The 16,429-nt window shown below is 54.5% G+C and overlaps 1 protein-coding gene across 6 annotated transcripts in view; it reads right to left on the minus strand.

Annotated features, from left to right (window-relative positions):
* Positions 1-5,492: 5,492 nt before the first annotated feature.
* WDR37 (WD repeat domain 37) overlaps positions 5,493-16,429 on the minus strand; it is a 47,448-nt gene continuing 36,511 nt past the window's right edge. For all 6 annotated transcript variants that reach the window (XM_044228562.1, XM_044228559.1, XM_044228561.1 and 3 more), the window contains 3 exons: positions 11,707-11,841; positions 11,152-11,266; positions 5,493-8,327 (listed from right to left, as the gene is read on the minus strand). In XM_044228562.1, the coding sequence (XP_044084497.1) occupies positions 8,196-8,327; positions 11,152-11,266; positions 11,707-11,841 (382 nt within the window). In that variant the 3' untranslated portion in view covers positions 5,493-8,195. The remainder of the gene's footprint in view (positions 8,328-11,151; positions 11,267-11,706; positions 11,842-16,429) is intronic.

Here is a 16,429-nt window from a genome sequence, read left to right on the forward strand (position 1 = left end):
CCCACAGTGCCTCTGGCGTGTCACCCACAGCCACCTCCTGCCATGTCCCGGGCTGCTGTGACTCACACGGGACCGTCCGCGTCCAGGGAGCCGCACCCTCCGAGGACTTCTCAGGCCCCTTCCCCTTGCTAGGGACAGGGCATGGCTCTGGCGAGGCCCTCCCCTTGGGGAGGAAGTGTCTATGGTGTCAGACGGCTGGTGGCCGCTATCCTCCCCGCCTCCCCGACCAGACAGGAGGGGATCTCGTCCATCTCCACCACAGGAACCCAGGAGGGCCCGCGGCCTGCGCGCCGGGGCCTTCAGCCCTCCCGAGTGCCCCTCCTCAGGCCCCCGACCGGCTCCCGCGCCACACACCTCTGCCTCACGCGCCAGAGTCTGTTCACCCTGAGTCTCTGGCCCTCCCCTCTCTCTAGTGCATCTAAGAAGAGTCACTGACTTCAGTCTGTGCACCTTTGTTCTCGGTGTGCAGGAAGAAGAGAGAACTTCCGAGCTCCTCCGAGTGTCAGAGCAGAAGCCAGGGGTCTCCGGCAGGACGCCTGTGGGAACGGCACAGCCGTGTCTTACAGAGAAAAACATGCCCTCCACGCGGCCGAGTGAGCCCACGCCTAGACGCCTGGCCGATGCAAACGACGGAGTCCGAGAAGACCGGACTGGCACGCCAGTGTCCACGCCAGCCTCGTCCGTGATAGCCAGAAACTGAGAGCAAACAAGTCTCCACCAGCAGGGACGCGGATAAATGTGACACGGCCACACGCTGAGACGCTCGCCATGAAAAGGACTAAGCCACGTAAGAACACGACTCAACCTCAAACAGCTTTGGGGAAGACCAAAACCAGCACCTACTACCGAAGTGAGTTTATGTAAGACTGTAGGAAACGCACATTCCCTTGTGACAGAAAGCAGCCTGGCGGTCAGGGACGGTGGGGCTCACGGGGGCGGGAGGGAGGAGCTGCAGACAGGCCTGGGCCGACGGTGACCAGCGCGTTATCCTGACCGTGGTGATGGCTTCCTGGACAAATGCGTCAAAACTTACCTCCCTTCTCACGGTGCATGTTTGGGGTGGACTGCGTCAGTTACAGCAGCAGAAAGCTGCCTCTAGTTCCATGTGAGAGGGACTGATCACAGAATATGCACAGTTACTTCTGTCACTGCAAGAAAAATGAAGTTTACGGCAGGATATTTAATTGTTTTCTTAAATCATTTATTTATTTATGTAGGCGGTTGGGAGCCTGAGCTGAGTGGGCAGCCCGGGGCTCCGTCTCACAACCCCAAGACCACGACCTGAGCTGAAACCAAGAGTCGCTGATCACTGGACAGAGCCACACAGCTGTCCTGATGCTATTATTTACTGAGAACTAATTCAGAGCTGGAAAACGTCTGTAATGCACATGCACTGTTAAAGATGACTATATATTTAAACAGATACACCAAAACTGATCCACCAAATAAATGCTTTCTGCAAAACAGACAGCGGGAGCAAACGTTCTTACTCTGGCATGTGGCCGTTACACAGCACAATTTTTGGACCGTCTCCTGGATCTGAAATTACTTCAGCCCCCGTTTCTGAGCAACACAAGAAAGCTCCTTTTATTGTTTTATGATCACACCTGGTAAATGAAACCCTTATTACATTTCCCACTTTAAAGTTAGGATTTCAAGATGTATTTGAAAACAACACAATTTTGACACAGTGTAACACAGCCTTTTTCCAATTTCCTAAGCGAGTTATTTTTTCAAGAACATTATCTTGGAACAAAATTGGCTTTGTCTTTCCCCCACGGCGCATACCCAGTGAGAACTCGGTCATCGTAGAGTAATAAAACTACATGCTTGCAAGTGGAAAGAGAGCTAGTATGTGAAGCGAGTAAGAAGCCGGACCGTGACACGGGCAGACACACTCACGTGCCCTCCGTCATCACCACGCCAGCGTCCACCTCTGCAACGCGCGCCCCTTCTCCGCACGGCTCCTTTCTCACTACCTTAACCGGACAAGGCACATTAACGCAACGGCTGTAAAGCCAGCGCAGTTCCGAAGTGCGGCTGCTGCAACGGACCGGCGCCCACCGCGGCCCTCGGGAGCCGGTCTGCGCTCCGTCTGCGCTCGTCCCGGCCCTGCCAGCACCTCCCACCCCGCGCTCCACGCCTGGCCCAGAGAACACCACGCAGAGCTGGGAGCCTTCACTCCCAAGGTCCAAAACACACGACCGAACCGTGTACGGGGCTGCTTGCTCGTGCTCTGTGCGAGTGGTGCTTCCCTCAACGCGGCGCGCCCAAGATCCACACTCGCACAGTCCTGTCTGGTCCGCTCCCTGGCTGTGTCTCCTGGGACCGGTGCACCACCATTTAGGCCGCAGCCTGTTGATGGTGCCCAGTGGTCTCCCGTGTGCCCCAGGACACGTCCAGACACCCTGCAGCTCTCCAGCTGGACAGCAGGACCACACCCGGGCCGGCTCCAGACGCAGACTCGCGTGTCCCACCGGACCCTCCGTCGGCGGCCCCAAGTCTTCACGGCAACAGACGCGCGTGGCCTCCTCACGTCGCACTTAGAAAACCATGTTCCAGGCAGGCCCCTCACGATCGCGGGAACAAGGGGGCCCGCGTGCGTTCGATCACAAGGCCGCACTGTCCCGTGTGCTGTGTTAGCGTATCTCCGCACCAACGGCACACGTGAGTTCCAACAGTAAGCGCTTGACAGAGCTTCCCAAATCTAGCAGCTGTGAAACAGTAGTTCATTTTCGGTTTGTTTGTTTGTTTTAATTTCTACTTTTACCTCTTTGTTGACTATTCACGTTTTCCCTTCTGTGACACACCTGCTCATGTCTGCTGCCAGTTTCCGGCTCTGCTTTGGCAACGTGGACTTCGCGTCTGCTGTCCCGGACATCAGTGCTCGGTGGGCTGTGCGGGCTGCAACTGTCCCCTGCGCCGTCGCTTCGTCTCTTCCGAGCCGTCCCACATGGCAACAAAGCTTCATCCTTAACCTGGTTGAATGTATCAATCTGTTCTAGTACAGTTAATGCATTTTCAGACAGTTGTTTAATAAATGGAAAATATAAATATTTTCTTAATTTTTAAGAGTTACCGTTTGTCCTTCCATATATGAGGCTGAATTGTCTTTGGTGTGAGGTAGGGACCAGATTCGTAATCTCGTTCCATATGAGTAACTAGTAACACTGGAACCATTAATTACACAGGCCACTTTCTTCCCAGACTCATGGCTCTTAAGCTGAAATACTTCACGCTTCTACAGATGTTTGAACCAACCTGATCTCTAACTTCACGGGTCAATCCCTCCATCCTGGTGCCAATCCCACATTCTACCTGCTACAGCCCTGCCGGGCTTAAGGGAAACTCTGCTTTCTTCTCCCTTCCCTCCTCCTGTTTTCTCAGTATCTCATCAACCCTGGGCTTTGCCACAAATAAATTTAAAAATCAGATGTCCAAGTCCACAAAAACTCTGGGGTGATTTGCACTGGAAAGCATCAAATCTACTTCAATATGGGGAAAACTGACATTCTCACAATACTGCCTCTTCCTATTAACGCATGGTGGTCTCTCATTTTGTCTTTTTTAATTTCTTTGTTCAAGTTTTAAGTACTTCCATGGATGATTTCAAGTCCCTTTATTTTCATCAGATTTTCCCCACAACGTGCCTTTTATGTTTCTGTTGTTTGCATAAAGTGGGAACCTTTCAAATACTGGGTGATCTAATTGGATGGTCTACAATTTTCAACCTACAGAAAAAAACACTAAAAAATTACCTGCTCCAGTTACACTTCCCAGCTCCCACAGTAACCACTTTTTCTATCTTTTCTAAGTTTTTTTTCCCCTTTGTGGTCACCCTTGAAATTTTACTCTATTTAATAAAGACAAAAAGTTAAAATCGTAATTCGCCAGCTAGACGAAAATATAAATTGAAACCACTACTCTCCAGACGTTGCTATACTAGTATTTTGCTATATGCCGGTATTTTGCCCATTTCGAAAGCACTCCTCTGGATTGTTCTTCCCACGGCACGTCAGGAAGGGAGGTTAGAGAAGGCGTCCCGGTGAAAACCATCCTCCTTCGCAACCCTCATCAATATGAGCTCATCAATCTGGCGTCTTCTTCCTGGCACTGGAGCTCAGCAAAGCGACTAGAGAGATGCAAACTTTGCTCTGGTTCCAAAACTTTCAAGGCAGGGCTCGGTGGAGCACGGTACGGGGATGCAGTGCCCGGTGCGGGGATGGCACCGCTGGCCGTGCGGGGACGCAGTGCCCGGTGCCAGAGAGGAGGTCTCCTTGTTTCCGGACACCTCCGTCAACCTTCCGGCCCGGTTCAGCCTCCCCCTTCACAGGTGCCTCCCGGGCCCACAACGCCCGCAGGCACCACCTGGGCTTCACACGGGCTCTCAGAGCTTGAGAGGTGCCTAATCTTGGCTTCATTTAGACCAAAGGCTGCTTTAAAATGTTTTCATAAAATGAGTTTCAAATACTCAACACTCCCATGGGATTTCCTTCCCAGCGCCTTCCCACCAGCACACGGACCGCACGCTGCATGTAACGATGGAGGTGTTCCCAAGTACTGAACTGATCTCACTACTGACTGGTTGAGGGAAACCAGAAAATCTATGCCATAGTAAGCGAGACACATTTTGGCGGCGTTCTAATGAAATTATACCAAAGTTTTGCCTTTGTGACTTTTTTTTTTTAAATATTTACTTAAGAAATCTCTACATCCAACATGGGCTCGAGCGCATGATCCTGAGACCAAAAGCGCACGCTCTTCCAACGGAGCCAGCCAGGAGCCCTGCCTTCATGATTCCTTATACTAACAGATGAACTTTTAAATGTAACTGAAAATGTCACTGTGAAATGTGGACAATAATCACGTTTCTGAAGACCAAGGTAAGAAAGATACTATCAGTGAATGTCCGCCTTCTGGAGACTGAATAAAGCCCTACCGGTCTGAAGCGGGCGCTCCAGCGAGCCGCGTACAAACCGCTCCTGAGGTCCCCAGCGCCCGCCACGGCGCTCCGCTCACCCTTCCCAGGCGAGAACGCATGAGCCAGCAGCCACCGACAATCCAGATTCTCCCACAGGGGAGGAACGCGGCCTACTTCCTGCCCCTGTAATTTTTTAATACGTTCAAACAAGCTTAACTGGGGTAAGGACAGGACACGCATCTTAGGAACCTCGGAGGAACCTGGACGAGCACTTGCATTCTATCAAATTACTAACTCCCTCCAGAAACCGTCGGGGCGGAGATGCTGCAACGGAGAAGCGTAATTACATGTCGCCTCACGTCAGCCTAAGAGACAGACAGGAAATAGAACACAACCGATCTGTTAGGTCCAAAGTTAAAAGTTTTTCAAGTGGGCAGTACTATGATACGATTCTACATTCCTAGGGTGTTTAACAGCCGTTAACGTTATTCCATCAAAGCAGAACATTTTAAAAAGTAAGTAAAATAATAAAGAAAAGAGTCCTAATAAAATAAAACTTTTACAACAGTGATTAAAGAACGTGGATTTTTAATGAATTTCATACTGGCAATGAAGACAGTCAACACTTAAAAACAATTACATCAACACAATAAAAAAACACTTGCTTCTACACAACACTTATAAATGCATACTTTAAAGAAATTCGGTTTTCACAGATTTAAAAGCAACAAATGATGTAAATAGGATTCTTCAAATTCCAAAATATGTACAGAATTTTTGTCTCTCCAGCAACCAATGCGCAGTGGCTGAGGAAGAATGCTGTTTTGCCCAACAATATAGATCTTATGAAATCCTCTATCCATACACATTTTCCAATAACCACACATTTCCTTCCTTTATTAAATGAAATCCTGGACATGTGAGCACACAGGACAAAACCACTCTCATTTCCAAACACACTGCAGATGAGATCAGGTGTGGCCGACCACATGACTTAGTTCAGCCACACAGGTGCGTACATGCACAGACTCACACATTCACACCCACACACACGCATTCATGCACCCACGTGCACACCCTATCCCAAATCTCCGTGACTCCTAAAAACACCACCGAGTCCCCAGCAGCAGCTGAAGGGAACTGCGTCCGAGGACGACACGGCAGTCGGCGGGAGGGCGTCCTACTCCTGAGAGCCCATGCCAACAGCAGGGGGCCCGTGCCCCCGTGGAGCCTGGTGAGGGGGAGGCGGCCGGCCCCTCCTGCCAGCGAGAAGGTGAGCAGCTGCCAGACGCAGAGGGCACTAGTCCGTGGAGAACTGAATAGCCACCAGATATATTGAATTAAAAGCTCCAAATTTTTTAGTCTGGCAGAGATCTGGTTCTTAAGCTTGATTTCACTGTGTCTGTACACATTTTTCAATGTTCCTAACGACGATTCTAAAACACCCAGACATTCAAATTAAAACACAACAGGAGCCCAAGAATGTGGATGCACAGCTTAGCATCCCAAGGTCAACAGCGCTCTGCCGGCAGGGGCATGGTGTGCTCGGGTCGGCAGGGGCTGGCCGCGGACGCTCCGGCCCAAGTTCTCCGGAGTGGTGCGCAGAGGTGCCAGGCTTTGGGAAGAAAGCCATTCTGAAGCACCGGTCGTCTGTCCTGCAGTCGGCAGCCTCAGCTCTAACTACGTCCTGACGGGTTTTCCCCTGACCCTTCTTCCCTTCCAGACGTAAGTCATTTCAGAATCGTTCCAGGTAATTCAGGGCTGAAGCACCTCGGATGAGCCACCGCACACGGGACCTGAGCCAAAGGAGCCTCGAGAGGCGGGTTCAGGCAGGACCGAGGGCGGCCCGCACGCTCTGCCGCCACCCCTCGCCAAACGGCACTCCACCGTGGCCACCACTAGGAGGCAGGGGACACCCGTGATCATGGTCATCGTTACCCTCTGTGCCTCTCCAAGTGGACACATTCGAAGTATTAGAAAGAGGAGGGCAGTACACGGAGATGGCTCTTGATCAAAACTGCCACTGAGCAGGAAACATGAACTCACAAACACCAAAGCACAGTAACTCCAAAGACAGCAAGAGTGACAGGCTCGCCCAGGCAGCGGGAGGACCGGCGCGGAGAGGGGCCCCGGCTGCCGGAACAGGAGCAGCGTGTACCCCGTGCAACGGGGTTTCCGCTACCGCCTTGCCGGCTAACGGGAGAGCTTTCGTCCTCAGGATACGTCTGCTCGGACTGTCTTTCCTGCCCTCTGGACTGAGTGCGGCATTCCAGCTCTAAGTGGAAAGTGCTGCAGCTGGGCAACAGTGAGACCCCACATTCCCAAATACAGTGATTCTGAGGTAGTACTCATTTATTTGCATTGTTGGCTCTCAAACACCACTGAGGAAGTGAACCCATTTAGAAATATGCAAACCAAAGTGTAGAAAATAAATAAGATTTTGTTTTCAGGTAGTAGGCAGGGCCTTCTTTAAAAGCTCAAGTCACATTCACTGGATAAGTCATTTGAAACTTCTAAAAACTATTTATAACCATAGCTATAAACTAAAGTGCTTTAAATTTTGCTTAATATCTGAAATCAGTGATTAGAATCATCCTGTTTTTGAATTTGCTAATATGAGACCTCAGGAGATTGAAATGATTTTCTATAAAAAGAGCAGAAACTTTTTGTTTTCAAAAAAACTTTCCAAATGTTACAAAATCGGCATTCTGTTTTTGTGAACTTCTCAATTCCAGGTTGATTTTACACAACTATGCCAGAATACAGAGTTGAGCTGAGTTATACAGCACAGCACACGCTAAACCCTCAGACAGAGGTAAACATGAAATCTCCCATCACACCTGCCGATCGCCAGCCAACGCCGATGTCGCTCCGTGACCTTCCCGGTACGAGGCAGATCCGTATGACGACTCCAGCAACGCCACAGGCTGCTTCCGCCTCCCAATAAGTCCCCAGGTTCACACTGAACTCACACAAACGTAATGCCCTCGGGTCATCCATCAGACGCCAGGAACTCACCACACACGACGTGCTACAGGGAAGGGGGCTTCATGTCCACGGACCAGAGGGTGCCAACACACACACAGGACGAAAATAAGACATGGGACCACACATTTTGCTGTACATTTCATGCAAGCTCGATACAATGAGAAAAGAACACACAAACCACCCTTTCCGGGGTGCAACTCTCACAAAAAGGGCTCGGCGAGTATGAGAAAAGCGGCACCAGTCCACAGGTCCACGGGGAACGGCGCCGCTAAGGACGCCGGCGACCTTATTTCTCTTGCAACAGCGCAGGGATGTTGATGTTCCAGCCGATGGCTTGCCTGTCAAACCCGCAGGTGAACAGATTGCACGTGGGGTGATCCTCGCTCCACGCCGAGCAGCACACCATTCTCCTGTGGCCCTGTGTCCAACCACACAAACCAGAATTAGTGGGTGACTCCCGAGGCACACGTGCTATGAGGCCTCAGCCAAATGCACCACCACACCGCTCCACGTGACTGAACTGGAAGAAAAAACTCAACGGGCAGCACCAGACGGAATGAGCCAAAAACACGGCACATGTGCCGTCAGGGAACGGGGACAGGGACAGTGACGTCAGAACAGGACGGAGTCAGTGAAACTCAGACCTACAGCGTGCTGGGATTCCTTAGATGACAGAGACTCGGCTCAGGGGAACAAAGGATAAAGGACGCGTCTGAAGTGTAACGGGGCCGGATGAGATCTGGGAGCACATGAAATGACACTCATTTAAAGACCGCAAAGACCACTTGAACAAACAGCTGCCTCGGGTATGAGGGACCAGGAAGATATACTTGGTACCAGTAACACACGACGACACAAAGTTCCCTCCGCGAAACCTTCCCGTGTGAACAGCGCTATCCACACGCGAGACCCACGACAGGCCCCAGAGGAAAGGCACCACAGGCACAAGGGCACACGACAAAGGGCTCCGAGGCCACCTCCACGCCCCGTCTTCGTTAAGAGCCGAAGGAGAAGAGCGCTTGCACCCGTGAAGCGGCAGGAACCCCAGAGTCCGCACAGGAACCGGCAGACGGTGCCCCGTCAGCTCGAGGCATTCGCGTGAAAGCCTGAGAGCAGGGGCTTAGTGAGGGGCGCGGGGACGAGACCCCGCGGCGCCCAGAACAACGGTGTGCACGAGCCGCTCGCCCATGACAGGGTCGGAAGCCAACTCGGGTTTCGAGCCCGGCCTCCCATCCCCCGCGGGACGCCTGAGCGCACACAGACACGCGTGGGGCATGCATCCCCAGGGGCTCTGTGGGCACGTGTGTCCTGGAAACGCCCCGCGCCCGCCCAGCGTCACAGTTCAGCGCTGCACGCCCATCCGGGACGCCGCGTCCTCGCCGTGAGCCCCGCACGCCGCACGCGGAGCCCCCGCTCGGGCCGCCCAGCGCTCCCGCGCTCACCTCGCCAGAACCGCACTTGTGGGAAACGCCCCACACGCTCTGCCCAAAGTAAGACAAGTCTACACCGCTGGCCACCTTCCTCCCTCTCGCTACCAGGTCCCAGGAAGGGCTGCGGTTTCCTCTTCGTAAAATCCATCAGCCGAAGGGGGCCGGGAGCGCGAGCCCGGGGCTCTCCGCTGGTAAAGCGCATCCGTGCATCCGAAGAGGCCTGTACGGCTCGGAGTGACCGGAAATGTCACTCGCTAATCTTAAAAAACAGCTCCGTTTAACACGCCGCCTGAAAAGGGAATAAATCCAAGCACAAACAATTCTACGGCTGCAACAAGGCTGAAACGACCTCCAGGGAATTCGTGCCCGAGCACCTCCGAGAACTCCTGCTTCCTTGCAGAGGACCTCGCCAGAGAGTGAAGTCACACGCTCCCAGCACCGTGCTGTGTTTCAGGGACAGCCCTCGCGGGCCGCACAGCGACATTGGGCACACACGGGCACAGCAGCAGGAGAAGCCACCGTGCGAGCGACGCTGCGTGCGCAGCACCAGGGACCCTCGGAAGGCACCGTGCGTGAAAAACGCCCTTTGTGAGCGTGTGTGAAGGTCTTATCAGGTCCTCTAATTCCTGAGCACTTTTCGATCACATAACTCAGAAGTTCGATAACCCACTTCAACAATCCGCATCCCAACCCTGAAAGGGGGGAGCAGACCAAACGGTCCTGTCTTCAGGGCATGAGCCTCCCAAGAAGCTGGCGCCACTCAGAAGGAAGGTGCTGCCCCGCTGACAGCAGAGCCCCACGGTCGTCCCGAGAGCACCGTCACGCAAGCGCTCCTGAAGCCTCGCCCCGCGCACGGCCGGCCTGAGGGTCGCACACCATCCGGGAGGCCGTGCGCTGAAAGGAAACATGCATCCGCTCCAAGGTGGGCAGAGCCGCGGCTGTCGGGCAGCAAGGGTGGCAGGCACTGGGGGCACAGACATGCCGACGGCAGGCTCAGGGAACGCACAAAGGTCCTGGCTCGCCCACACAGCTGTGTGTCACGATGACATACAGAAAACATGAGAGGAAGAAAGGAGAGGGGCCAGGGGTGGGGTCACTTAAGCCCTGAGCTTGCAAGGACACTGCTCAGTTGGGGGGGCCTCCATTCCCCACGGAAGGAGCCCGTCACGTCACACACTCTCAGCCTCTCCCCTGACTTCCAACTGCCCAGGAATGTCCATGCGCAGAGGCCCAGGGGCCCTCAGAGACCCCCAGCAGCAGGTGCATGCGAGCCGGGGCTACGGGTGCCAGCCAGTTCTCAGCACAGGGCGACGCCACGCCCTGCTCCTCGTCGGACGCCTTCCTGGACGCACACTTTCACCTGCCAAGACCCGTCCGCTGCCCAACGTGGAAACCACTACCACACACGTGCCCACAGCTCCGCAAACCAGAGCGTGAGGTGTGGAGTGCACGACCTCATGGACGTTTGTAAAACACCTGACTCTCTCAGCTGAGGTCTTGGGAAACAGTTTCAGCTTTAAATTTTATGAGCTCTAAACACAGACCAAGTATTTCCAATGAAAACCTAGCATGCAACGACAACAGGAAAACAAGAATGCAAAAACTCTAATACTGTTATACTGATTATAATTAAAATTGTATCATCTCGATCCTATGAGCATAAATTAAATGTACTATTAAAATGAGCTTCTCCTGTCTTAAACAACTGAACGATGTGGGGCTCACAGCCTGCTCCTGTCAGTGGTGACCTGGGACGCAGACCCCAAGCTGTCCCCACAGCTGTGTGTGCCCGCGGAGCAGGAGCGCACTTACCTGCCGGCTGCTGCGGGGGAGCCGCGCCAGCCTCACCCCTGACAGGTCGAACAGTCTCACTTGCCGGTTGTCGTGCGGCAGGGCGATGATTTTTTGGCCGACGCACACATTGATCCTGCGAGGAAGAGATAAAAGTGCGTTACGTGCGAAGTGGGGACCGCGCGCGAGTCTGAGTTCACAGGGCATCACGCAGTAGGAGCCTCTACACCTTCCCGTTGCCCAGCAGAACACGCGAGCGAACCGCAGGTGTCAGCCGTCAGCGGCGTCAGGGCAGAGCCCGCGTTCCTCACGCTCCCAGCGGCTCGGACGCTGCCCTACGGGCGGCCCACTCTTAGCCCACGAAGCTCACTGCACCAGCCTGATTTTATACGTGAGTTTCAGCAAAACAGAGAAACTAAATGTGCAGCAGAGGATCAATAAAAAATCTTACCCCCCAAAACTCACTCCCCCAGAAGCCTCTGCTGCTTCTCCAAGGATCTACTAAACGCTGACCTTACGTGGACAAGACACCGCATTATACTTCACCCTTTAAGGCACACAAACAGCTCTCTTCACCTGTTGATAGCAGAGTCTGTGCGAATTGTCGCAATGGGAGACCTCATATTCCTCAAATCCCAGACCTTCACGGTGCGGTCATCACTGCCCGAAACGACGTTATCTCCCACGGTGAACACGGCGGAGGTCACAGTGCTGCAAGTCAAGAGCACAGGTTCAGAAAGTCTCGGGAAGTTCAGAAGACAGACACAAGTCCTCTCCACCTGCGGAATGAGCACAGGTCCCGCTGCCAGAGACCCTGGCGAGGCAAGAGGGCGGCAGTTGTCTCTGCCAACTGCTCCTCCCGCCGAAAGCCCTCTGTAAGTGTGCACGTGCACACACCCAGCTTCTCAGCAGACGAGAAAACTAGTCCGCTGTATTCTGTTCCGCCTTCTCAGGCAATGGAGCGAGGAGAAGCTACCGGAAAACACAGATTACGTAGAACCTGCCAGACGTCTATACGTGCTCATGCCGATGCCAGAAAATTCAGGAAAAAATTCATGCCAACTTTGTTTAACCAGAATACTGGAGAAAAACTTACTCCTTTAACTCAACCACCACCACCACTGGCTTAAAAGTGTGCCAAGAGGGCTCTTGGTGGCTCAGCCTGTTGAGCGTCCAACTCTTGGTCTCAGTTCAGATCGTGATCTTGGGGTTGTGGGATCCGGCCCACATCATGCTCTGTGTGAGATTCTTTCTCTCCCTCTGCTCCTCCCCCACTTACACACGTGCCCTCTCTCCCAAAATAAATCAATCGATCCTTAAAAAAAGCCCAAAAAGTGTGAAGAACTTAAATAGACCTTTCTCCAAAGAATATTTATGAATGCCCAAAAAGCACATGAAAAGACACTCAACATTACTAATCAACAAGGAAATGCAAACCTAAAGCACTGGATCCCACCGCACACCCACGAAAAGGCCTGTCACCAAGGGAAAAACCAGAACCCGGGTGCCTGGGTGGCTCAGTCGTTGGGATCCTGCCTTCAGCTCAGGTCAGAATCCCCTCAATCCTGGGATCGAGCCCTGCGCCGGGCTCCCTGCCTGGCAGGGAGTGGGTTCTCCTTCTCCCATTCCCTCTGCCTGTGTTCCCTTTCTCACTGTCAAATAAATAAATAAAATCTTAAAAAAAAAAAAAAGAACACAAGCATCGGTGAGGACGTGGAGAAAGGGGAACCTCCTGCCCTGCTGCTGGGAATGCAAGCTGGAGCCGGCCCTCTGCAAACCAGTACGGAGCATTCACAGAACGTTAAAACCAGAGCCGCCCTACGGCCCAGCAATCGCCCGACGGGCGCACACCCCGCAGAAGGGACGTCAGCACCCGGAAGGCTCTGCGCGCCCGTGCTCCCGGCGGGAGCCCAGACCAAGGACCACCCCCGCGGCTGTCTGCGGACACGCGGATGAAGACGTGACTTCTACATAAACAAGGGGATTTTATTCAGCCACAAAAAAGGAAGAAATCCTGCCATTTGTCTCAACAGAGACAAATGTGAAGGACACAGAGACCCGAGGGGGACCCATGGGTGACGCACAGAGAAGGGGGAGGGGAGGGGAAGCTGGGTAAACTTCGACGTGACGACCCCCACTGCCCCCCGCGAATCCCCAGCTCCAAAGGCCGAGAGCGGCTTCAGGGCCGGCCTGGAGACGGGTGCGCCATGTCGGGCGCAGAGGCCACCGCAAGCCCGAAGACTTCAACGACAGACAGGGCCGTGCAGACGCCCGGGCCTTCCCCGCAGACTCGCGTCCTCAGGGGGTTGTGAACGCTCTGCTGAGCTCCGCAACAGACCGCCTCACCTTATGTTAATGAAAAGCTGAAAGACATTAGGTTTTTAATAAATCACGATCCTGACAGGTATTGTAGGGCATCAAAGGGAGAAGCTGGCGAGGGGCAATCGCTCCAAAGGCGCCCTCAGACTCGGGTCCCACGGGGAGGCGGCTGCGCCACGGCCGCTCACCGGAAAGCCTCAGACTCTGCCCGACGCCGGCCGCCTCATCCATCTTGTCGCCGAGCGCAGCCGAGCGTGTGCTTTCAGCTGACAGCGCGGCACCTTCTCGCCGCACACCACCGCCCGATCTGGAACATTCCGCCTCCTCCGCGGGCCTCCGCCAACGGAGAGACTGTACCGCTGGCCGGCCTCCTCATTAGGAGGAACAGCTGTCTTCCCAGTCACGCAGACTCGAAACTGCTTTGCATAACAATCTGCCGGAATTTCACAGCTCAGAAGAAACCGGATGCAGGAGATGCCAGGCAGGGCGCTTTCTGGGCCCCGTGGCAGAGACGGCCCGCAGAGCTCCCCGGTCCTCAGTTTCCAGATGTCGCTCCCCACGAACAAGCCCTGCGTCCGCACCCGAAGAACAGAGCGGCGGAGCAAGCCCTCCGGACAGAGCCCACCCGGCAGCAGCCTCCCCCGCCCCGCACACACACCCCAGCCCCTCGGAAAACCGCATCCAGGAGGTCAGTGCGGCCCGTGGATCCGGCAAGGACACGGCCACGTTCAGCACGTCTGTGGCCCAACCCTGCCGGCACGATCCACAGCGCGGCTCTCGGACCAGCAGGCCAGGCGCATCCACACGCCTGCGCGGAAGACGCGGTGGGGACCACATCAGGGTAGGACGTCGCCACAGGGCCCACTCCTCTCCAGCCACCACTCCCCAGTGCGCGTCATCAGCTACAGTAACAACCGAGGAGGCACGTCTCCAGGCAGCCGCGCACACACGGAGGGTCCCGGAGAGCGCACTCGCCCCGGCCCTGCCGCCCCGCGTGGCTCCCAGGGCGCGGACAGCGCACAGGCGCCGGCGTCTTCAGATCCTGGCGTCTAGAGGAGAAAACGAAAACTTCCCCAAACTAAACCCATTTCTGATACTGCCCGACGGCTACTCTCACAAAAGCAGGGCGTAAGATAAAAACATTCGAACAAGTCACACAGGCAGAAGCAGGCTCCCCACTGAGCAGAGAGCCTGCCGCACGGCTCCACCCCAGGACCCTGAGATCATGACCTGAGCCGAAGGCAGACACCCAGCGGACTGAGCCACCCAGGCGCCCTCGTTCACTGTTCTTAAACAGTGTTAACAGCCAACCACGAGTAAGTTTCAAACATTTGTAATTATATCAACAACTGTGGCCAAATTTAAATTAGGTAAGGAATAAGTTCCCCCAGGTTTTAATAGGCTAACTGTTCATTCCCTTGGTTTCTGGATATAACTTCGCTGGTCACGTGCTAATCAATTCACAGCCAATGCCCCAATATCACTGTCATGCGACTCTGTGTATAAAAACTAGGAAATGAATAATTTAAAAGGAATCATTTAATTTAAATCTTCCAAAAGGAATAATTTGGCATTAGCTTTGAAAGTAACAGGATATACAGAAACCCTATTCACCAGAATAATCAGGAAAGTTAAAGTCGGAAATGTATTAGGAGCCATAAGATTTTTTACTCTCAAACACATGACCTAAGCCAAAAACCACCACATCAAAGAAAGATCCCTGGTGCTTTCCTGAAGACACCCCAGACCACAGTGAGCCCAACCGTGGGCCTGCGGCGACCACACGCATGGGAAGGCCCCTCTTCTTCACCAGTTACAGGAGAGGGTGGCCTGGATGTCCCTCACACCCGCATGGGGGTAATGCCCCCTAAACACTGGACAGCCGGTGCCCAAGGGCCCTCGTGGCCCAAGGACTGCGCACAAGTGTGCTTCCAATCTGGGAGGGTCAGCACGCCCGGCCGAAGTGGTGTGGGCCACGTGGAGGATGACGTGTGGGACATGCAGGTATGTGCACACGGATGTGCCAGCGCTCAGGGACGCCGGCTGCATGGGTCGTGTGTGCCCATGTGTGTGAAACAGCCAGAACCACACTCACCCCAGCCTCTCTGACTAACAGGTGTCCTTTAACCCGACTTCTGCCTTGCGCACTGAAGGAGCCCGAAGGGGCAGGAAACGGCACCAGGGAGCACCCACAGCTCCGACACCCAAGCACGGACCGCGAGGGGAAACCCCGGCCACGCTGAAAGGCCAGAGTCAGCCACTGTCACAAGCTCCCAACTCCCCGCACCTCCTTAGTCACGTAGCAGAGAGCCAAGCGCAGGCACCTCCATTACCTGGTCACCTGAGGACAGTCTCTCCAGGGTCCCGGTGCTACAGGCCCCACAGGACAGGCGCTGCCCTGGACCAGGGTCGCAGCCACCTTTCTCTGTGGGACGCATTGTGGGACGTGAGCGGTTACAGTCACGGGCTGGGGGGCTACCACACATGCAACAGGAAAGCACGTCTGTTCCTTTGGTTTACCGGACTCCCTTGAGCAAAGGTTCAGACCTGTGGGGCACAGCCAGAGCTAGCAGCTGTCCAGGACTGCAAGTCCCAGTGCCCTGTCCTGTGTGTCAGGCAAGGAGCCCAGGAGCCCAATGGTTGGGGGGGGGGGTAGGAGACGATCGCCATCGTGGGCACCGTCTCCACAGCGTTACGTCTCACGGCCAGCCTGCCCTCACACACGGAATTCCACGGACGGTCATCACAATAACGCCCTGGACAGTGTTCGATTCATACCCAAGTCTGCGCGCTCCACGCTGGCCCCTGGGCAGCTGACCCCGGCCACGCTGACGGCAACCCATCCCCCACATGGCCTGTGTCGGTCATGCCCACTGGTCCAAGCAGTCGGCATGTGCTGCTCCCCAGCCTTCTGCGCAGGGACGCGTCATCAGACAGGGTGGGAAACAGCCGGAGCCTGCACTCCCCGGGTTAAGTACCC

The sequence above is a fragment of the Neovison vison genome, chromosome 12 (assembly GCF_020171115.1).
Source record: "Neovison vison isolate M4711 chromosome 12, ASM_NN_V1, whole genome shotgun sequence".
NCBI classification, from domain to species: Eukaryota; Metazoa; Chordata; class Mammalia; order Carnivora; family Mustelidae; genus Neogale; species Neogale vison.